This window comes from Muntiacus reevesi, chromosome 12 (genome assembly GCF_963930625.1).
Source record: "Muntiacus reevesi chromosome 12, mMunRee1.1, whole genome shotgun sequence".
In the NCBI taxonomy this organism is placed as follows: domain Eukaryota; kingdom Metazoa; phylum Chordata; class Mammalia; order Artiodactyla; family Cervidae; genus Muntiacus; species Muntiacus reevesi.
Genome location: NC_089260.1, coordinates 75,197,641 through 75,220,094, shown reverse-complemented (window position 1 = coordinate 75,220,094; position 22,454 = coordinate 75,197,641). Strand labels below are relative to the sequence as shown.

General features: G+C 62.3%; 1 protein-coding gene across 4 annotated transcripts; it reads left to right on the top strand.

The window, feature by feature from the left end:
• Window positions 1–423: 423 nt before the first annotated feature.
• Window positions 424–14,871, top strand: GPR20 (G protein-coupled receptor 20). 4 transcript variants are annotated; one of them, XR_010658653.1, is made up of 3 exons: window positions 450–510; window positions 8,945–11,477; window positions 14,778–14,871. XR_010658653.1 is itself a non-coding variant. In XM_065902872.1 (2 exons), the coding sequence occupies exon 2, from the start codon at window positions 8,969–8,971 to the stop codon at window positions 10,052–10,054; it is 1,086 nt and encodes a 361-aa protein (XP_065758944.1). In that variant the 5' UTR covers window positions 424–505; window positions 8,945–8,968; the 3' UTR covers window positions 10,055–13,050. The 4 variants fall into 4 exon arrangements, 3 of the variants coding, with proteins under 3 accessions (XP_065758944.1, XP_065758943.1, XP_065758945.1); XM_065902872.1 differs by lacking the exon at window positions 14,778–14,871 and having other exon boundaries at window positions 424–505; window positions 8,945–13,050; XM_065902871.1 differs by lacking the exon at window positions 14,778–14,871 and having other exon boundaries at window positions 8,945–13,050.
• The last annotated feature ends 7,583 nt before the right edge of the window (window positions 14,872–22,454 follow it).

Sequence of the window (22,454 nt, the reverse complement as noted above, 5' to 3'; positions counted from 1 at the left end):
GCGGGGCAGCCGGGATGGCCGGAGGCACGGCCCTGCCTCTGTGCCCCCAGACAGAAAGGCCCATCTGTCTGAGCCCCCGCCACAGCACGCGCGGTACCCCGGGTGCCAGCTGTGCTCCCCAGGACCCAGGCGGGCTCCCCAGACCGGACGCCGGGGCGCAGAGAGCCAGGGTGCCGCTGCCCTGCCTGCCCTTCCCGGTGCTGCAGCCGCCATGCTGCCTTCTGCCTCGGTTTCCCCCCCTGTCTGGCCCGGCCACTGGACTCCTGGCCCGAGGCTTCCTCCCCCAAGGCCTGGGACCAGGCTCCTCAAGGGACTGGCAGGGGCGGGGAAGCAGCCTGTCCCGCCCCACCCCGCCCCACCCCGCCCCCACCGCCGCCTTGCCCGAAAGGAGCCCCGAGCAGGCCTGACGTCAGGCCTCAGGAAGGCACGGTCAGTCTGCACAGCCCGGGAGTTAGTGGCCCGCGGAGCTGCGGCGAGAGGCCAGCTCCTCTCCCAGCCAGAGACGGTGCGGTGAGTCCCCCTCGGGCAGGCGGGGCCTCCCCTCCCTGAGATGAGGTGGTCAGTGCAGGGTCTTCTCACCCCGGGCAGGCAGGCAGACGGGCAGGCAGGAGGGGGGCAGCTGGGAAGGAGAGAGCTCAGAGCTGGCAAGGGGCTTTGAGGTCCTGCCCCGCAGGGAGCCATTGTACAGACGAGAAAACTGAGGGCAAAGGTAAAGTTGCTACAGCTGAGCAGGCTGGGTGAGTGTCGGGGAGGGGGAGTTCCCCAGAGCTTGAGGGGCGGACCTGCTGCCCTACGCCCCTCCGGGCTGCGGGCTTCAACGCCCTCCTCTGTACTTCCTCCCTTCCTTCCTTGCTTCAGCACTCTCGTTGTCATTTACCAGGTGCCTTGATTTCCCCATCTGGGCGGCCCCAGGAGCAGGGCCAAGGAAGGGGTCAGGGGACCCCAGAGGCACTAGACGAGCCCTGGGACCGTGGCCGCCATGGTCCCCGTGCCGGGGCAGGGCTGGGGTTGAGGGATCTGTGGGGACAGGCTCCACGCAGGGCACGCCCCCCCGCCACCCCGCAGCGCAGGCCCCTGGAAGGCCGGAGAAACTGAGGCCCGGGGCGCGCCCAGCCCCCAGCATGGACCTTGCAGCTGGCATTGCCCCCGCCTGGCTCGCCGGCGGTGCCTGCCTGCCCTGAGAAGGCAGCAGGAACAGGGTCCCGAGGGGGGAGGGCCGGTTGGGAACTGGCCGGTGGCCAGGGCGCTGGGCAGGGCAGACGAGGAGCAGCTGTGCGTCCCAGGGCGGCACTGGGAATGGAAGGGACTGGGCTGGTGGCAGCATGCTTGGCCCTCGGACGGGCGGCTGGGGCTGGGCAGCCCTCATATTCTTCCGCCAACATATGTTCACTCTCAGCCAGAGGGTCACCAGGACACCCCGTGCCCTTACGGCTGCGTGGCCGTGGACAAGTGGCCACCCCTCTCTGAGCCTCGGGGACAGCAGAGGCTGCCGTTTCCAAGGCCTGGCGTGTGGGGGAGGAACCCGACGTGTCTTGAGCACCTGCTGGGAGCCTGTCCGCGGGTGACCTGATGCAATGAGGTCATGCCCATTTTACAGATGAGGACACTAAGGCTTGAAGAGCCCAGCAGGGCTCTCAAATCATCCATTGCTTCCTTTAACCACAGTCCAGGCCCTGACCCTCGTGGCACTGCCAGTCCAGTAGGGGAAAAGCAAGAAACAAATAAATGTGAAGCTGTTGGGTGACAAGAGGGCTGCAAGGAAAAGAAAGCAGGTGGAAGGTGAAGGTGTGCGGGTGACTGGGTGGCCTGCCTCCGGAGGAGGCGGCGCTGGGGCCTGAAGCACACCGGGGGAGGCTGAGCCTGCTCTGTATGCAGGCTCTCAGCCCCGCCTCTGTGGTGCTCTGAGCACAGGAGCCTGCTCCCACCTCAGGGCCTTTCCACCTGCTGTTCTCATCCCACCGCCCTGAAAGCTGTCTCCCCAGATCCTCCTGAGGCCCCTCCTGCTCCTGACCAGCCAAAGTGGTCTCCCCAGCCACTGTCTAGCCGCCTCCCCCCACCCCGCCCCTGGCTGTAAGCACCACAAGCTGGAACCAGACTGCCTGAGGCCCTCCGGGTCCCCGGCACCAGGTTCAAGGCCAGGTCTGATGCCTCTGAGACATGTTTCTCACAGTTCCCCTGACCTTGCCACTGAGCTGTGTGGCCTGAGGCAAGCTGCAGAGCCCTGGACCTCTGATCCCCCTGCACAGTGGGCCCTGGGGAACCTCCAGTGGCATAGGGCAGGCAGAGGGCAGGGTTCAAAGCCCAGCTCCTCCACGCCCAGCTGGGTGGCCCCAGATGGGCCACTTAACCTCTCTGTGCCTCAGTTCCCGAACAGGCAAAATGAGGCCAGCAACACCAACGTGGGGCATCTTGGCAGGAGTCATGAGGCCCTGGAAAGGGTCATCTCAGAGACAGCCCGTGAACTGTGGGGTTACGGCTCTGCCCCAGTAGAGGGGTGTCCAGGAGCCCAGGAGGGGGGCTGTGGGTACCAGGAGTCTTCAGCAGGTGACTGAGGCAGAGGTGGCATGCCAGGCTGAGGGACTAGGCAGAGGCCAGGTGGGTGCAGCCACGGATCCTGTCCCACTGAGCCAGGGAGGCTGGGCTGGGGGAGACAGGCGGATGCTACACCTGTTTCAGCATCAGGATGAAGTGAGGGGCGAACCAGGGTGGCAGGGAGGGCTGTCTGACACGCAGCAGGACCCCCACATGTGGCGATGCCTGGGGCCACCCCTCCCAGAGAAACTTGCATTTCCATTAGAGCCAAGACCTCGGCCAAGGGCTCTCAGACGGTGGGGCATGAGGCTGAGTCAGGCGTGCTGGAGCCAGGTGCCCGGCACCCAGCCCACACCCAGGTGACCCTGTCGCTGAGCTGGGCAGAGGGAGCCCTGCCCGGGATGGGGACCTTGATTCCAGCTGGTGCCCCCTGGGAGCTTCTAGATGACCCAGAGCTAGTCTGGCCCCCTTGGGACCTCGGTAAGGGCCCAGCCGTCCCTGGATGGAAGAAGCAGAGGCTCAGACTAGCCAAAAACAGCAGGCCATGTTCTCAAGCAGATGCCATGAGACCAAGAATAATCAGCAAAATAAACAGGCAGGTGGTTTCTCCAGTAAGGGCTATTTTGGCCTTGGGAAGTTGTGAGGGTCACCCCGTCGAGGGCACAGGCATGTCCAGGTACTCCATGTACCCAGAATCCGATTGCACACGGACCCCAGGTCCAGAGACACCCACCCCATTCTCATCCCACTCCTGCTGGGCCGGAAGCCAGTGGACCTGGCTTTGATTTCCCGCTCCATCAGTTTCACGCTGTGTGTCCTAGGGCATGACACTCACCTCTCTGGGCCCCCACGTCCTTGTCTATAAAATCCAGGACTGCCATGTGGGTGCAGAGTGTCTGACGGCGACTGACCCACAGTGGACGTTCCGGGCACCTTGGTGGGGAAGGTGGGCCTGTCCTCCACACTGGCCCTCCTGGCTCCAGGTGTGGGAGCTGCAGGAAGGACACGGGATATTGGATCACACGCCCAGGCAGCTACCTGTTTCCCAGGGCCGAGGCCAGGGCCCCTGGCTGCCCTGGTCCGTATGCGGCAGGACGGGAGGCAGCCAGTCTGTGGGCTTGGCATCCGCTAGGCAGCTGGGCAGCTAGAGGACACACAGGCACAGCAGCATGGTTCCAAGAGAGACCGAGACGAGGTCAGGATGGGCCCCGCCCTGGGACGCTGGCGAGAGGTCAGAGTGGCCCGGGCCCCCTCACGGTTTCTGGGCAGTTACTGGCACCCTGAGCCTCTGGGTCTCGGCCTGTGTTTCTGGACACACAGCAAAGACGCAAAAGCCGTGAGACGCGGCAGCGGGCACGATCCCCCGTCAGTGCCCTGGGTGTGGGCCCTTGGGGTGACGGTCAGGCTGGATAGAAAGAGAGCCCCAGGAGGGGACAGGGTCAGGTAACTTAGCAAAAGATGCTTATTCCCTGGGAATTCCCTGGGAGCACCACAAAGGCTCTGAGGATCTGTGCACTGAGCACCCGGGCGTCTCCCCAGAATGGGCAGGCAGGCCCAGGGGGACCGTCGTCCAGGTGGGAGACCAGGAGGCCTCCAGCAGGGCCGCTGTTGTCATCACGCAACTTCTGTGCGGGGGCCCTGCAGGTGTGTGTCCACCCAGCACTCCCAGCTGTCCTCACGACGTCACTTGTTGGCTTGCTCACTTGTCCACTTAGAACACCAATCCCAGACTCACAGGTGAAGGCGCTGAGTCTCTGAGACTTGAACCAAACACCACTGACAAGCGCCAAGGGCCGGGGGCAGTGGCGGGGAGATGACGGGGACCCACGGACCCGACGGTCGGGGGGCGGGGTGGGCTTCCTGGAAGAGGTGTTAACCCTGCTCAGCTGGGAAGCCTGATGGGTAGTGAAGGTGGAGCTGAGGGCAGAAGCCAGTTCAGGCGCTGGGACTCCAAAGGGGCTCGGCCAGGCTGGGAGGGCCCCGAACACCTGGGTGAGAAAGGGGCCTCGTCCTGCTGGCCCTGCGGACTCCCACAGGGGTTCACTCAGCCAGAGAGAAAGATGGGTGCAGGTCTGTGCCCGGCCAGCCTGGGCACTGGAGGAGCCAGCCCACCTGAACCGCTTGCAGTCAGGACAGTGGGGCAGTCCTGGGCCAGAGGGAACCGGGGGAAGAGCCCCCGGGAGAGCTGGCGAGGAGGAGAGAGGCTTCCTGAGAAGCTGGGGCTGGAGGAGGCCCTGGAAGTCAGGAAAACTGCAGGGGTGGGAGACGGGGCGGCGTGGGAAAGGCACGGAGGTTTGGGGGTGCCTGAGGCATCCTCCTTCGGTTGAAGTGCAGGGAGATGGGAGACAGGGTTCCCCTAGCTTTGCTCAGAACCTCGGGCGTTTCCCAGGGAGGACCCCAGCCCCCGCAGCCGCATATCTGAAGGCTAGTTGTGGCCAGATGCCCGGGGGGTAGGGGCGTCTCAGGGGGGAGCAGACCTTCACCCCCTCCCTGCCCGTGCCTGCCCAGAGGGTCTCCCAGCGGGGGAGGAGGAGCAGAGCACCCCACCTGCTCCCTGCCCCACCTCTCCACACCTACACCGGGAGCTCCGTCTCAGCAAAGGCCCAAAACAGCCCCGAGGGGCAGCGTGATGCAGCCGTTTCTGTCCCCGCATCACAAGGGAAGAGACTGAGGCTCAGAGAGAACCCCTGTAGGGCCAGACCCTCACCCAAGGCCGCGTGGGGCCATGAGGGGCGTGGGGGCCTCTGGCCAGAAGCCTGCCTCCCGCCGAGCTGTATCTCAGCGCCCAGGCTCTTGGCAGTGTTCAGCCTCGGTTTCCTCTGCATGAGTGGAGGAGGCCAGGAGCCAGTGGGTGAGGAGGTACCACCACCAGCACCCACTCTGCCCAGGAACAGATGCCACGCACCCACTTGGAAGATGCAGAAAGAAGGTGCTGCAGCCACATCACTGCGGACAGGGAGGCGGATGCTCAGAGAGGTTAATCAGTACTGGGGCGACCGGTGGTGAGTGGGGACCGGCCCCCAGCCCGTACCTCCTCCGCTGGTTACTCTTCTTGTTGTTCAGTTGCTCAGCCGTGCTCGACTCTTTGCGACCTCGTGAACTGCAGCACACCAGGCTTCCCTGTCCTTCACTGTCTCCTGGAGTTTGCTCAAACTCCATTTTTGTCCATTGAGTCAGTGATGCCATGCAACCATCTCATCCTCTGTCGCCCCCTTCTCCTCCTGCCCTCCTGCTGCGTATTGTTACTGTTCATATATTCCCTGCAGTGCCCACCCTCCTGCCCACCCCCAGCTCTGTCACCAGCTGTGACATCGCATGCCAGGTGTGGACAGAGGGGTGAGGGGCCGCAGTGGAGACAGTGAGACGGCCGGAGCCTGGAGGACTGGCAGGCATGTGGGGTGGGGTGTGGCGGCCCTGATGCTGAGCCTGTGGGGGTGCGGGGGGCGCTCGGCTCAGGCCTCAGGGGGCCCGCCGGAAGGACTCTCACTTGACCAAAGCGGATTCAGAGGGTGGGGAACCCATCCTGTGGAGCCTCAAGGAGGACGGGGAGCTGAGAGAGTGGAGACCCAGAGACGGAGTGTCCTCCCTGAGACCATGTGGGGCGGGGGCTGCTTAGCCCAGACACTCCCAGCCCAGCAGCTTCCCAGCCCCAGACCGGGGAGGGCCCCAGGTCATGGGTTCATGGGGCCGCAGCCGGGCCACCACCACAGGGTCCAGGGTCTCACCATTCGAGTTCCTCAGCTTGCAAAGCAGAAGCGATGGTGAGTAGGTGCCCCAGAGAGTGGTCACTGTGTGTTCTTACCGTGAGAGGTGCGTGCCGGAGGTGGGTAAGTGGGCCAGCACAGTGGGGATCTGATCACACAGAGACAGCCAGACTCAGCAGCGGGCAAAGAGGAGGAGCTGAGGGTGTAGGAAGCCAGGGCCGAGGGCCCAGGCTGCGGCCGTGACCCAGGCTCCACGGGACAGATGCGCAGGTTCCTGGTGTTCGGGATGGAGCTCAGTGTGTGAGTAGGGTCTGCGCCCGGCGTGGGGCCCAAATGCTGCTCAGACTCTCACACCTATGCATCAGTGTGTGCGTGACGGACGCCCTCCATCCTCACCTGCCCACCTCTGCAGCCCCGGGCCCGCCGCCCCGGCCCACAGCCTTCAGTGAGCTGCTGGACCGCGTGCGAGGCTGTCCCTGGGGACTGTCCCGGGAGGGCAGGCTCCCCGGGGCCGGCGTCATCCTGCGACTGTCTCCCAGAGGAAACGTCCTGTGATGTTTATCTGTCTCGGACCATGACACGGATGCAGACTCCAAACAGACACATCGGAGAACTGAAAGCACGTGGAAGGGAAGTCAAAAACCAGTCTGCCGCGTGTCTGGGCCAGCTCCGCACTCCCCGGGTCTTGGCAGGGCTTCGGGTTTTTCACAGGAGAGGAGGGACACATTGGAGGCACCGCTCTTCTTCCTGAGGTCCTGGCGCCCCCGTGGCCTGGGGATGAGGCCCACAGCCCCACGGCCCAGACTTGTGACCTCCCCTCAATGCCCACTCGTGCCTATAGAGTCTCTCCCTGCCCTGGATGTCCTTCTCACTCCCCAACTCCCCGGGCTGCCTGCCAATGGGCCAACACATCCAAGGGCCCTGTGTGTCGGGGGCTGGGGACCCCAGGCAGGGACCTCCCAGAGCGCCCTGTGAGTGGAAGCCTGGGCCCACTCGTGCCAGAGGGGATGCAAAGGGCCGGCCATGGTCCTGGGCAGCATCAGACTCTTCCCAGCCGCCTCCAAGGGTCAGCAGATGCCCAGAGCCAGGGTCCCAGACACAGAGACTTAGCTGGTGCCACCCTCTCTGAGTGGAGGATGAAGGTGGCCTGCCCCGCCAGGGCCTCCCTCCAGGCTGTGTTGGGACCTGAGCCTTGGCTAGCAAGCACTTCCGTGCCCTACCCACCCACTCCGGTCTGGGCTTTCGATCCCCCAGGCCAGACTTCTGCTGGGTGGAAGCTACCAGGAGGAGCCTGTGCCCAAGGAGGGGCAGTAGCCGGCCAGGGGAGTGGACAGCAGGCAGCCTGTTCACGCAGACGCCTCACTTCCCTTGGTCACCAGGACTGGGGATGTCTTCCCTTCCCCTACAGCTGGGGAGGCGCACTCTACCAGGAACCTCCCCCGTGCTCCCCTCTCCTCCCTGTTTCGCCCCAAAGCCTTCTCCTTTCTCCTGAAAAAGCCAGAAATGTCCTTATTTGGAGGATCAGCCCAGTCCAGGGTGGGGGTGAGAGCCTGTTAACCCTTCATTTATAAACAAAGGGATAAATCTCAGCAAGTTAAACAGCTCAGCAGGAACATAAACAGAGTGGGCGGCTGCAGCCCCCCACCCACCCCCAAGCCCTAGTCTAGGCCAGCAGGCCGGGATTGCAGCGTTTATTTAACTCACGCCCTGCTGCTGCTGCTGGGACCTGGCTCCAGGCTCCAGCCGCAGCGAGCCACCCCACGTGAGCCTCCGAGACAGCAAAGGTGGCCGTCTCTCCGGGCTGGGAAGAAACCGGGGCGGCCAGGGGCTGACTCTCAGCACCCCCAGTCCCAGGCCCTTGGGCAAAAGACCCACATGAGGACCCTCACCCAGGGCACTGACCTGGTGCCAGCCGTGGAGGAGGTGAGAACGGTTGGGTGGCCTGGAGGACAGGGGTGCACGGGCGTGGGGACTGGGGGCTGGGCAGGCCGTGGGCACAGCTCTCGCCGAGCAGAACTTTGCTTTATTTGGTACCCACTAGTGTGATGCTCTGCTTCCCTGGTGGCTCAGATGGTGAAGAATCCGCCTGCAATTCGGGAGACCTGGCTTCAATCCTGGGCTGGGAAGATCCACTGGAGAAGGGAATGGCAACCCACTCCACTATTCTTGCCTGGAGAATCCCATGGACGGAGGAGCCTGGCAGGCTGCAGCCCATGGGATCCCAAAGAGCCAGACACGACTGAGCGACTTTCATTCACTCACTCAGTGATGCACTGAGCACTGCTCAGTTAATCTTCCCAGCAGCTCTGCAGTCCCAGGGATACAGACTGGGGACTCATCGTGAGGCACAGAGAGGTTAAGTGACTTAGCTAACGTTGCGCAGCAAGTGAGGGAGGAACTGGTCTGGAGACAAGGCTCGCACAGCACACACTTGGCCTCATCTTGCCTGTCGCCACACTACTCTCCTCTGTCTTGTCTCCGTCCTGGTGACAGTCTTGCAAGGCTTTCCACCTCCTGCAACAGTGAGGAGCAGGTTCCGAGCATTAGCACGCAGCTAAATCTCCACGCTGGCAAGTGCCAGGGCCGGGCCAGGCAGAGGTATGACGATGGAAATGTCAGGGTGCTGGGCAGGCAGCCGAGCCAGGTGGGGTCCAGCCTCCGGGCAGGGCTCCAATAACCCCAGGGTAACCCATTCTCCTTCCTTCCAGGCCAGGGGAGCGCTGGCCACTGTCATGGCCTCCATGTCTCCCCCGGGGCCCTCGGCCGGGGCGGCCCCCAACGCCACGGCGGCGGCGGCAGCGGGGTGGACCAACGTCAGCCTGCCGGAGATGCCCCTGTTCCACCGGTTTGCCCAGCTGGACGAGCAGCTGTACGCCGCCTTCCCGGGCCTGTGGCTGGCGCTGATGGCGGTGCATGGCGTCATCTTCCTGGCAGGGCTGGTGCTCAACGGGCTGGCGCTCTATGTCTTCGGCTGCCGCACGCGAGCCAAGACACCGTCGGTCGTCTACACCATCAACCTGGTGGTGACCGACCTGCTGGTGGGCCTGTCCCTGCCGGCACGCTTCGCCGTCTTCTACGGCGCCCGCGGCTGCCTGCGCTGCGCCCTGCCACACGTCTTCGGCTACTTCCTCAACATGCACTGCTCCATCCTCTTCCTCACCTGCATCTGCGTGGACCGCTACCTGGCCATCGTGCGGCCCGATGGCTCCCGCCGCTGGCGCCAGCCGGCCTGCGCCAGGGCCGTGTGCGCCTTCGTGTGGCTGGCCGCTGGCGCCGTGACCCTATCCGTGCTGGGCGTGACGACCGCCGGCGGCCCCTGCTGCCGCATCTTCGCGCTGACTGTCCTGGAGTTCCTGCTGCCGCTGCTGGTCATCAGCGTGTTCACAGGCCGCATCGTGTGCGCGCTGTCGCGGCCCGGCCTGCTGCGCCAGGGCCGCCAGCGCCGCGTGCGGGCCATGCAGCTGCTGCTCACCGTGTTGGTCATCTTCCTCGTCTGCTTCACGCCCTTCCACGCCCGCCAGGTGGCCGTGGCTCTGTGGCCCGACGTGCCACGCCGCACCAGCCTCGTGGTCTACCACGTGGCCGTGACCCTCAGCAGCCTCAACAGCTGCATGGACCCCATCGTCTACTGCTTCGTCACCAGCAGCTTCCAGACCACCGTCCGCGGCCTCTTTGGCCGGCAAGGAGCAGAGTGCGAGCCCAACGGCTGTGACGTGGTCAGCGTGCACAAGAACTCCAAGGGCTCAGCCCATCATCACATCCTCAGGGCCAGACCACGAGCCGTCACGCAGGCCCTGGCTAACGGGCCTGAGGCTTAGTCGGCAGGACTCCGCAAGGCGGCCAAAGGTCGGGGCCGGGCTGGGCAGGCCAGGCCGGGGACAGCGCAGATATCCGCTCTGCTCGAGTGGCAGATTGGGTTCCCCTTGATCGATTGGTGATGGCTGCCCAGTGCCCTGCCTGGAGATGAAGTCAAAGGCCACTGTGCTGTGATTGACTGACAATGTCTGCCATGGGCTCTAGACAGGATGTGGTGGGCTGAATGCTGGTTATTTGCCACCCCTGGGATATATTGTGTCCACTGAAGACCCAGAGGGGTAGCCAGGAGCTACTTCCCACCTGGATGATTCTACTCCTAGAAAGGGTTCCTGCAAAACAGGGACAGGGACTTTTAAGGTACTAGGAATTTTAAAGAGGGTTTAAAAAGTGATCTGAAGAGGTCCCCTCCCCACCTCTCCCCCCTCATCTCCCTGTCCCCCAGAGACAGAAGAGCTAGAACAGAAGGGAAGAGGACACAAGTGTTACGTGAGCAGACGAGAGGGGTTCACACCTGCAGGGCCCACACTTGAGGCACCCGTGAGTCACCCAGAAAGACAGGCTGACCCCGGGGGGCGCTCCGCTGTGAGCACTGTGCTCTCTGGGCTGACACTTGCACCCCACAAAGGAGACACTGTTTTCTACCCCCTCCGAGCGAGGAGCTGAGTGGCACACGCAGGTGCCCTGGCTGGGCGACGGGCAAGTCAGAATCAAAACCCAGCCCCACCTCCTCCAACACCCCCACACCTGCCCCATGGACACAGCTCACATCTTCCCAAAGCGCCCCCAACTCCAGGAACCGTCTCGGAAGACCCTGCCTGCTGGCCCAGGAGGGCAGTAGACTCCCGGCCCCATCCTGTGGATTCGAAAGCAAGGGCAAAGACAGACTTGGACCCAGGCCTGCTGGCCTAAGGCCACGTCTGGCCACGCACAGAGCCTTGTTCTCCCTCTCGCCTGGCCCACTGTGCCTCCCTGCCTTTCCTGTACGCATGCGTGCTAAGTCGCCTCAGTCATGTCCAACTGTTTGCAACTCCATGGACTGTAGCCCACCAGGCCCAGGGTCTTCTGTCCAAGGGATTCTCCAGGCAAGAATACTGGCGTGGTCATGCCCTCCTCCAGGGGATCTTCCTGACCCAGGGATCGAACCAGCATCTCTTAAGACTCCTGCGTTGCCAGGAGTGTTCTTTGCCACTAATGCCACCTTTCCTGAGAAGGGAGCATTTCTCTGACTTGGTCCACTGACCACCTCCTCTGAGCTGGACTCCAGGATCGCCTCCATGTGACTTCTGCTGAATGTTCAAGCTCCCAGGAGCCCTTTCTAAACTGCTGTTTCAGGGGAGGATGTCTGTTTTGAGAGAGGAACTCTGGGCTTCCCAGACACCTCTAGCCACCAGGCTCCACCCTCACACATGGCCACTACTGAAACAGGTGAGATGGAATTTGGCCTCAGATTTGCCCCCTTGTCTGCAACGTCCCATGGGATAGGTGGCTCCAGGCAGAGTCCCTCATCCCGCAAGATCAGGGCCCTGGTGCGAGGCCTGGATGGGAAGCAGGAGGACCATTTATATCCCCATATATCAGATGGGAAGACTGAGGCTCGTGGAGGGAAAGGACCTTTCCAGGGTTACAGAGTGAGTACTCAGGCCAGACTGTGCAGCCAGTATGATCAGCTGGAGTCCCGCGGGGTCAGCGCCTGTGGCCCTAAGACCTCGTGGGAAGGCCAGGGTGGGGCTGCTGGAGCCTGGGGGAATCCAGGGCTTGCTCAGTGCAGTGGTAGGGGTGCTGGGCGCAGGTGCTCGAGAAGCAAAGGGCCGTGGTTGTCAGCATTAGCACCAACATCCTTGGTCCTTCCTGGGTGCTGGGCACAGTGTGGAGCCTCCCCCCACCTCCTAGCTCAGAGCAGGCCCATGACTCCCCAGGGACCCAGAGCTGCACGGGGCACAGGAGGGGCCTGGCTCTTGGGAAAGGAGGACACAGGAGTGGGCTGTCTGTTCCACGAAGCCCGTGGTGACAGCGATGCTGACCCCGGGGAGTGGCACTGATGGTGGGCTCGGGCAGGGAGGCTCCGACAGCGTTGTCTCTCCCAGGCCTGCGAGCCTGCGTCTGGGCAGTCACACAGCAGAGGAGGGAAGGTCAGTGCCCGCTGTTTGCCCCAGCCCAACAGCACTGTGGCCTTTCGTCCAGGGTCAGCAGCCCTGATTCGACGCCAGGCTCTCACTTTAATTCACACTAGAGAGTGAATGGCTGACACTAGCTGACCTGTGCTTGGGGGTGGAGGAGTTGCAATTCCTCTGGGACACCTCCCACCTCTAGGAGGAGGGGGGCTCTCGGCAAACACTGATTGGGCACCTGCTGGGTCCCAGGTCTGTCCCGCCCCGCTTCACACCCACTGTCTCGCTAATCCCCGCCACGTATGGAGGTAAGAGTCCAGGGCAGAACTGGGATCCAGAACGGCGGTGGCCAAGCCCCCTCCCCTTGTCCCACATGTGAAATCCCACCGTCTGGCCTGGGCTCCTCGGGGACTGGAAGACCGTGGGGACGCAGGAGGCCAGGGCCCCGGGTGAGCCTTCCACCGCCCTGAGAGTAGTCTGATGGCCTCGTGCAGACCCCTGGCTCACTGGGCCTCAGTTTCCCCCACTCTCCACTTCTCCCCCTCCCCTCCTTGGCCTTGCAGCTGGCGGGCAGGGGGCTGGAGGCGAGAGGCTCACTGCACATGACTTCGTCTGAGCCCCCACCACTTCCTCAGACACTTGCTCCCTCCTCCTGACGGCCGGCTCTCTCCCACTCCAGTGTCCTCGACAGGGACACAAGCCCCGGGCGCCTCCAGAGGCCAGACTTGTTCCCACGGGGGCCGGGGTGTGAAGCCTCCGCACCGTCCTCTACATGGCCTCCCTTCCCAGATTTCTGAGAAGCCCAAGTGACGTGAGGTGGCCTGTGTATTTATATCTGATGTAAACAGTCTCCTCGACGAGGCTTCCTCATCCTGAATTAAAACTGTTTATTCAAATCCATGCCCTTGACTCAGCGCTCTGGCTGGCAGGCAGGGGTCGCCGAGAGGCACTGAGGCAGGTGGGGGCCCCCACGTCCCCCCAGCATTGCTCACTATCCTGTGGCTGGGTGGGGGGGTCGTGGCTTTGCCATCGCTGCTGGGGCAGATGCCAGGGCCTCTCTGAAGGGTGGGGGCCGGGGGGATACAGGTGGCACGGTGTGGGCAGTCTGTGGGGCAGTAGCTGTGTGCCACCCTGGCACACACAGACCAGCAGGGTGAGTGTCCTCACTCTACCTCGGTCCCCGCTCTGCCTGCCCAGGGAGAGGGCACGGACCCGGGCGGGGTAGCCAGACTGTCCACAGCATCCGATCAGACCCCTGAAGGTGAAAGGAGGGTGCGGGAGGGGAGGGGTCGGCGGGTCAACAACAAGGGAGGGACTGTGGTACCACTCCCAGAGCGGGTTTACAAGCAAGCATCTCCAAACCTCCCCCGAAGCCTGGGTGTTCACCCCCATCTCCCAGAGAGGGAAACTGAGGCTCCGGGCATCCAGGAGGGGGCTCGAACATGAGCTCAAGGCCCCAGTCCCTGCCTCACACGCAGCCAGGAAGCAAGGGTGAGGAGGGCACTGCCTGGGTGGGGGTCATCACTCTCGCTGTCTGGCACCCTCGGAGGCCGGAGGCGTCTAGAGGTAAATATTAGGGCCTGTTTAGATTAAGCTCCATTAATAGCAGGAAATGTCCCTGGGCGCCCGCCCCGGCTTCCTGGAGGCCTCTGATGCTTAAGCAGAGGCGGGGGCCTGCAGAAATGGCTGTCCCACCGATGTCCTGGCTTACACCCTGTCCTCGCCGCTGCCGCCCCCACCCCCCTCAGTCCCTCAGGAGGCTCAGTGTCAACCCGGCCCCGCTGCCCTCCCCTCCTCAAGCCCCAGGCAGGGGAGCACAGGCGGCCATGGGTGTGAGGCGGACCCCTGAATGAGCCGAAGACACCCATGGGGCTGGTCGCCCCCCAACATCCTCCCGCCCACTGGGGCAGGCCGCATGCCCAGGGGTCTGCGTTCCCAGTTCTCAGAGGAGAAAGCTGAGGCTGGGTGATGGAGTGGGGGCAATCCACGGCTCCCCAATGCCACCTTAAAAACAGAGCTAGAACTCCCCACCCGGACCTGCGTGACCCCAGGGCCAGGCCCCCCCCACCTTCCGAACCCCGAGAGGAGCCAGGAAAGCTGTGGGCCAGAGAGGTGGGCCCAGTCAGCGGAATGTCAGCAAACAGGAGGCTGCCCCCGGTGCTGGGGGGAGGGAGCTCCCTGTGCTCAGGGGCTGGGCAAGTCTGAGGAAATGCACCCCCTTCCCTGCCACCAGCCTCGGGCCCTGCTGTCTCCCTGGCTTGCCCATCACCCCCACCCCTGCCCCCGCCGACTCCACTGGCAGGAGGAGGACACAGGGCTCGCCCACAACCTCCCTGGGGCACCTGTTCTCTCCCGGGTCTCAGTCTCCGCAGGCCCATTGCCCTGCCGGTCTGCCTAGGACCAACCCCGACTGTCCTCCTTGTGGGTCCCTCCCCCAGGCCCCCAGGGCCAGCACCTACCCCGCTTCAGGACAGACCATAGGGCCCAGCTGTGCCCTCCAGAGTGGTCGCCTGCCCACCGGCACCCTTAGCCCCTCGCTGAGCCCTCGGGAACTGAACTCCACCACCCCCGTTTCGTCCTGGTTCCCCAGATGATGCCAACGCTCTGCACTTCACAGGGCCCGAGGGAGCCTGCCGCCTGGGGAGCTCAGAGCACCCTACCACACCACATGGGACCAGCCAAGTAGATGCAACCCAGAGGGCTTCATGGAGGAAGAGATGCTCAAGGCTCTTTCCTCCTGGTCCTCACCTGGCCAGCCTGGCTTCCTGCTCTCCAAGGTGGGCCTCTGCTGAGGTTGGGGTGTTGGGAAACTTCTCAAGCATCAAGTGCCTGACAGGTTGGCAGGACCAGGGACTTTCAGCCCCATGCCACAGATGAAGAAACTGAGGCTCAGTGGGTGTGTGGACAGAAGCCCATGCACCAGAACCGCACATGCTCATCCCAGCTCAGCTCACCCGCGGGTCTCTGGGACTCCTCCAAGCCTCAGCTCTGCCCCCTGTAATAGGAGCCCACTCCCCAGACCACAGGTGCCCCCTGAACTGAGACCGGAGACAGCTCTCACAGGGCCTGAGACAAAGCCTAGGAGTCCCTCCAGATCCCCTTGCTCCCTCTGGGCCCCAGTTTCCTCGTCTGTCATCCGGAGCTCAGAACAAACGGCACCCAGGGTGTTAGACCCTCAGCTCCCAGGTCAGCGAGGACTGAAGTGGGAGATGCTCTGTGTCTCTGAACCAGCCTGAGGCCCTGCTCCCCCTGCCCTGCAGCCCCTCAGCTTCTCGGAACCCAGTCTTGGGCAGAGAGGTGACCTCATAAGGCCTGGGATCCCCAGTCACCCCCCAGGGGCACCCCATGGCAGAGTGGGGGCTCCTGATGGGGGTCCAGATGGAAGTAGGGGTGAGGTGTGACTGCAGTGCACTGAACCTTCACATCCAGCAGCCATGGGGGTGAAAGGCACCCATGTACCCCAGGGCCTGGGGACCCACTTCGTGGAGGAGTTCTAGGGCCTGCGAGGGTCTTCCTGTCCCATCCACCCCCATGGGCACCGCTCCCAGTTGCCTGCCAGGGATTGAGGGTCAGGCTCTAGTGCACAGGGTGAGGTCCAGGGCTCTGAACCCTACTCCACCGTTTCTCTCCAGAGCAAAGCTATGGGGGGCAACTTCTGGGACCTTAAGGCTGGAGGCTGCTGGAATGGGTGCCACAGCCCAGCCCCGGGGCAGGGGTAATATGGTGTCCCACCTGCATCAGGCCCCTTGGCCACACCAGCTTCTCCAGCCATGGGCAAGACAACAGTGTCCACGAGCCTCAGTTTCCTTCCCTCTGTCAAAGGGTGTGTGCATGTATGTGTACTATGTATGTGTGCATTATCGTGTGCCTGTGTGTATCTGTGTGAATGCACGTTGTGTCCATCTGTTTTGTCTATGTGTACTTATGTGTGTGTGTGCAATATGTGTGTGCTGTTGGGTGTCTGTGTGTGTGTACCTGTGTAAATGTATATGTGTGTTATGTCCATATGTTTTGTCTATGTATACATGTGTACTTGTGTATGTGTGTGCATTGTTGTGTGTCTGTGTGAATATGTACATGTGTGTGCATTGTTCGTGTCTGTGCATGTATATGTGTATCTGTGTGAATGTATACATGTGTTGTGTCCATATTTTTGTCTATATATTCATCTGTACGTGTGAACGTGCATTGTGTGTATGTAATATGTGTGTGTGTCTTCCCACAGTACTCAACAGTCAATAATTAGTGATTAAACTGAGCTAAGGTCTTCCCTTTTGGCTCAGCTGGTAAAGAATCCACCTGCAATGCAGGAGACCTGGGTTCGATTCCTGGGTTGGGAAGATCCCCTGGAGAAGGGAAAGGCTACCCACTCCAGTATTCTGGCCTCAAGAATTCTATGGACAGTACAGTGCGTGGGGTTGCAAAGAGTCAGACCTATGACTGAGCGACTTTCACTTTCATTTTCATGGGAAAAGAAATAATGGAGACCTTTTTGGGCTTCCCTGGTGACTCAGGCAGTAAAGAATCTGCCTGCAATGCGGAAGACCTGGGTTCCATCCCTGGGTTGGGAAGGTCCCCTGGAGGAGGGCATGGCAACCCGCTCCAATTTTCTTGCCTGGAGAATCCCCCTGGACAGAGGAGGCTGGTGGGCTACAGTCCGTGGGGTCACAAAGAGTCGGACACGGCTGAGTGACTAAGCGCAGCCCAAACCGAGCTAATGAAGGACATGGGGCTTCCCTGAGGAAGACCCCAGCACAGCCATTCATTTCCCTGCATTCCTTCGCAGCGCCCCCTACCTTCCTGTGCCGGGAGTGACCTGAGGGCCTGCCTCCCCACAGGACCCCTGCCCTCCCCATCCACGTGTGTGTGTGCACTCACACGCACACACACACACATGCACATGCACACCCTTGGCACACGGACTGGGACTCCTCCGTCCTCTCTCATCCCTCTGGGTTAAGCCCTGTCTTTGACATTCTGGCCTCAGGCAGGCAGGACGCCTAGGTTCTCGGAGCTGCCAATGATCTCGGCCGAGTGCCTCCCAGGTTGGCCCCAGCCCCTCCGGCAGATTCCCTGGGAGGCCGGTTGGATGGAGGCGTCTGGGGGCTGAGGCCACCAGGTGGCGCTGCTGGCCCAGGAGAGGCACCCAAGGTGTCTGCAGCCTGGGACCCAGGCTGGCTGGGACCTCCCCTCGTCACCTCCACCATCTGATCCTTGGAGGGCAACCCTGGAAGGCTGCCTGGAGGAGCTGCAGCTCCCTTATCCTCCGGCGAGAAGGGTGGCACTGCCTCAAGAAGCCCCTGACCCCTTCAAGGCAGCCCCTCTTTCCAGCCAGAGGGGAGGCTGGGTGGGGCAGTCATGGACAGGGAGGAGCAGACAGTGAGCCAGCCCCTCTTGGCGGGCTTGGAACAAGACATGACACACGGGAACGCTGGCATCTGTGGGCAGCTAGGGCTCCCCTGAGACCCTGCCTCCTCCTCCAGCGTGCGATTCAGGGAAGCTGAGAGCCCCCCAAGGCCATACGCAGTCCCCAGGTTAAGAACCTCATTCACTGTCTCATGAGCCCAGAGAGGGTCAGACAGCTGCCCCGAGTCACACAGCCTGGCAGTTGAACAGGAGAAGAGAATCGTGACCGAGGGCTGGGCTGTCCAGACAAGCGGCACTGGGCGTGTCTAATCACAGTGCTGCCACCAGCCCCAAAGCCAGGCAGGGAGGAAGCAGGAATGGATAGACAGGTGGACGCCAGGGAGCGTGCCCTGGGTATGAGTCTCTGCCTGCTCAGGCAGAGGGGACAGGCCCTGTACTGGACGCAGAGGGCAGTGACCCTAGGTCCTGGCCCGACAGCCGGGTTGTGCCGCTGCCCGTGCCCCCACCTGCCCACGGCCCATCCACGCCGCGGCCACTTGGGGCAGGCAGCCACCCCCTCCTAGGCTTCCTGAGGAGGTCAGCCCGACCTCCAGGGGTGGCTCAGGGCCTGGGTTCCTGAAGACAGACATCAGTTGGACTAGCCTCTCCCGCCATATCCCATCGGGCACCAGAGGAAGCTAGAGTCAGGGTCCCCGGGGCCGAGACCCTTGGCAAGCCTCGCGGAACAAGGGCCAGCCTGTCCTTCCCTCGTATTCCCTTTTATTCTCCTGCATCCAGGACCTGTCACCCATTCCCAGAGCCCCTCAGGTTTTCCCAAATACCAGGCCTTTACTGGGCCGGGGAGATGGAGACGACCCTGGAACCCTGAACCCTAACTCTTTATCCCAGAACCCCGTCTTCCTTGCATCCCTCCTCTTTTACTGCCATGGCTCCAGAACTTTCGTCCACTCCCTCCTCCTTGCTTGTGGCCTCTGCCCACCCCATCCCCTCATGGGAGTAGCCTCAGGCCTCGGTGCTTGCCAAGGACCCCTCGAAGGGGATGAGACGTAAGGGGCCAGGCAAGGGAGGCGAGAGAGGGAAGTTTGCGGACCTGAAAGCGGGCTTCTGGCTGGAGCACCAAGCCCTGGGCCTCCCGGGAAAATCCCGCTTGCCTGGTGTCCCTGGTGGCTGCAGGCGACACACGCAAGATCCCTGCAGTGCTATTAGGACGGCATGTCCCCCACGCCTGGGAGGGGCCCCCCGGAGACAAACCAGACCCCGCAGAGGGGATGCTGGGCGTGAGGAAGGGCATGCAGAGGCCCCGAGTGAGAGCCAGCCCACAGGATGCAAGGAGAGAGGGGAATGGACAGGTGGGGCAGTCAGGGGCCCTCTCAGCCCTGAGCCAGACACACAGTGAGCTCTCCAGAAAGATCCGTGCTTGGGGGGCCAGGGTCAAATCCCAGATCCAGCCCTCGGTTGCTGTGTGACCCTTGGGCAGGTGAGCTAGCCTCTCTGAGCCTCACCAGTAAAGTGGTCATACTCACTTGAACTTCTCAGGTTGTTGGGATGAAAATGCAGGGAAGGGGCAAGGGGTTCCACCGATCTCTACTCGCAGGCTGATGGGGACAGTCCGGGATGAGCCACCCAGCGGGCACTCACGGAGCACGCACTGTGCTGCCTGGCGCGGGGCGGATGAAGCCACAGTTCAGGGAGCCCACCACCTGCTCCAGAGCAGTGAGGTCCTGGCAGAGACCACAGCTGCCCTCTGGGGAGCTGGGGAGGCTCTGCAGAGAAAAGCACGTTTCCCTGGGTTCTGAGGGACACGTAGGCATTTGGCCCTCAGAGAAGCAGGTGAGGTCAGCAGAGGCTCAGAGGGGTCGGGCAGCCACGCCGTCATGGGAAACACGGGGTCAGAGGCCGGCGGCCTGGTGGGAGGCCCTCAGGAAGGTCACCCTCCTCCCCAGCCTCAATTCCTGCATCTGTAAAATGAGGGGAGGAGCGCTGTCTTGAGATAATGGCCATGGAAAGGGGCAGGCAAATGCTGGTGTTCCCTATTTAATTTTCCATGTTCTTTTTTGAGGCCAGGGTTATTTCTGTGCACACTTGGCTATTTCCAGGCCAGAGCTCGCCCTTTCCCACAAATGATCCCCGCTTCCCAGGCTGCGGTAGGAGGGCTTCCAGGCAGGAGGACAACGAAGGAGCCGCAAGGGGCAGAAACGGAATCCACCTTTCAACAGACCCCCCAATGGGCAGGAGCCCAGGGTGCCCAGAACCCAGTCTGAGAGCCCCGGGCTCACAGTTCCAGATCCAAGCCCACGCTTTCCAGCTGCAGGGAATCCGAGGCCCACAGGATGTTGGGGGAGGGGACGACAGGAGTGACCAGCACCACCGGTCATCACCACCAACCCCACCCTCCCAGAAACCAGCCCACCATTGGCCGTTCCCCACCCAGAGGACAGGCCCGGGGCGCCGACACCTGGAGGGCAAGGGGGCAAGAAGGGAGTGTGGGGGCCCTCCCTGCCCTCCCGCCAGGCTCTCTGCCTGTGACCAAGGCGCCCGGGCACCCTGGGCATCCTCCCCCAGCCTCTGCAAACCCCCCATCCTCACCGCTTCTCCCCACCTCAGGAATCTGAGGGACCCTCCTGGGGCATCCACCACAGCAGTCCACAGGCCCTGCCGACACATGGTGTGGCATAGGATGGGGGGCAGGAAAGACCAGGGCCCCGAGGGAAGGAGGAGGCCGGGAAGGACCTGTGGGCATGAGAATAGGGTGGGAGGCCAGGGAGGAGGCAAAGGTCAGCTGGAGATGGACAGTCTGCTGGAAGCGGGGACCGAGAGCCCTCATGCCAACTGGGAGGGGGTGGTGGTCACCACCCCAGGCCCTTGCAGGGACCCCAAGGCCCAGCCGGCTTGATTAGTGATGTCTGTCATGGGGCTGGGGGTGGGGACAGGTGTCTGCTCAGAATACTCTGGCTCCTGGACCCTCAGAGGCTTAGTGTTTGAGAGTCTTCAGGTCCAAGAGCTCTGAGTCTGTGGAACTGCAGGATTTGCCAATTCCGGAACCTGGGCAGGAAGGTTATCTGCAGGTCTCTCCTGTGCTCAAAAAGCCTGCTCAAAAGCCTTCCTGCCAACCCCATTCCAGCCCAGCCTGGCCCCGCCCTGGGGATTGGGCAGGCCTGGGGCGGTGAGCGCTGGGGGACAGAGGAGCTCAATCCCCAGCTTCAGCCTGAATGTCCATCAACAGGTGAGCAGTTAAACAGCCACTTGGTGGAATATTATTCAACCATGAAAAGGAATGAGGCTCTGACGCACACCACTGCACGGATGAACCTGGAAAACATGCTACGTGAAAGCCGCCAGATGCACACAGCAATCACACTGTGTGATTCCATTTATAGGAAATGTCCAGAACAGGCAAATCCACAGAGACAGAAAGAAGATTAGCGGTTGCCAGGGCCTGGGGGCTGGGAACAGGGAGGGACTGCTTAATGGATCCAGGGCTTCCTTGTGGGGTGATGGGGCATTCTCGACCCAGAGGGAGAGGTGGTTGCTCAACACTGTGAATGTACCAGACACCAATGAATTGTACACTTCAACATGGTGATTTTATGTTGTGTGAATTTCACTTCAATTAAAAAAAAAAAAAAACACTATTAAAAACTCCTTATCTGAGAAGCAGGGAGAGCAACACCCTATAAGACCGTTGACAGGATTAACCAAAAGTACCATCTGTACCTTGTGTGACCCGCCCAGCACTGCCTGCAGCCAAGCCCAGTGCTCAGAGCAGGCAGCTGGGGTGAGTCAGCACAGGGAAGTGTAACCTCCCTGCTGTCTCCAGAGTCTCCAGGGAGACCCCAAAGGACCCCAGAGAGTGGCCAGGGTCCTCACCTGCTTGTGCATCACCCACCATTCCTGCCATTCCCGTCGGGACCCCAACACCACACAGGAAGGGGGCTGGGTACCCCCAGAAGAGTCTGCATGTGACCTGGGGGCCACCCAGGCCCACCTGTCTCCTCGGGCCTGCAGGCGAGGGCCAGCTAAGTGTTCCCAGTGCAGGTCCCAGGATTGGTCAACCACCCCGGCCCGACGAAGGCAGCTGGGCAGGCCCCGGGCCTTGGCCAGCCTCTGGCCCTAGAAAAGCCAGTCTGTCTCCTAGAGCTGCCGCACCAAATGATGACACATTCAGTGACTTAAAACAACTCCATCTATTCTCTCCGGGTTCTGGAGGCCAGGAGTCCCAAGATCAGCAGGCTGGTTGCCTCTGGAGGCTCCAGGGGGCAATCCCTTGGCCTTCCAGCCCCTCTTGTCCCTTCTAGCCAGCAGAGCTCCCAGGCCCATGCAGCCTCTCCCCCAACCCTGTCCTTGCCCCCGGCCCTGGGGCCTATTGTTTCCAGGCAGACATCTCCTGTTGCTCCCCCAGCAGACTGGTGCTCCCTGAGGGCGGGTCCACAGGGAAGTGCTCCACCATCCCACTGCTGGTTTAGGATGCTCCCACCCCGGTGTCTTCAGCCCAGCCTTGGCAAAGCCTTTCTGTCTTCCCAGGCCTCGGCCGTGCCAGCCACTCAAGTAAATTAATGTTCCCGTCACCGCTGACTCAGAGATGAGAACACAGAAGACCCTGCCAATGGCTGCCCACCCCCAGCCTGCCCCAGAGCAGCCCTTCCCCTGGTGGGGACAGTGCCATGAGCCCAACGAGCAGCCAGCCGCCCACAGTGAGGCTGCCTTGGTGTCCTTCCTTATAGAGTTTGGGGGCTTGGCGATCTTGCTCCAGCTCTTCGAGGAGGGCGGGGACCCCCACCTCATCTCACCAAAGAGGAAACCCAGGCTGGCACCCACCCTAGGGAGGGAAGCTTCAGCTAAGACTCCAGGCCTGGGAGGACCTGGAGGACTCGCCATGGCTCCTTATATTAGAATAGCCCAGGGGAACTCAGGGACCCCATGTTCCAGG

What these genes read in the sequence shown, in the direction of transcription:
- GPR20 (XM_065902872.1), top strand. Translation starts at nt 8,969, where the DNA reads ATGGCCTCCATGTCTCCCCCGGGGCCCTCGGCCGGGGCGGCCCCCAAC.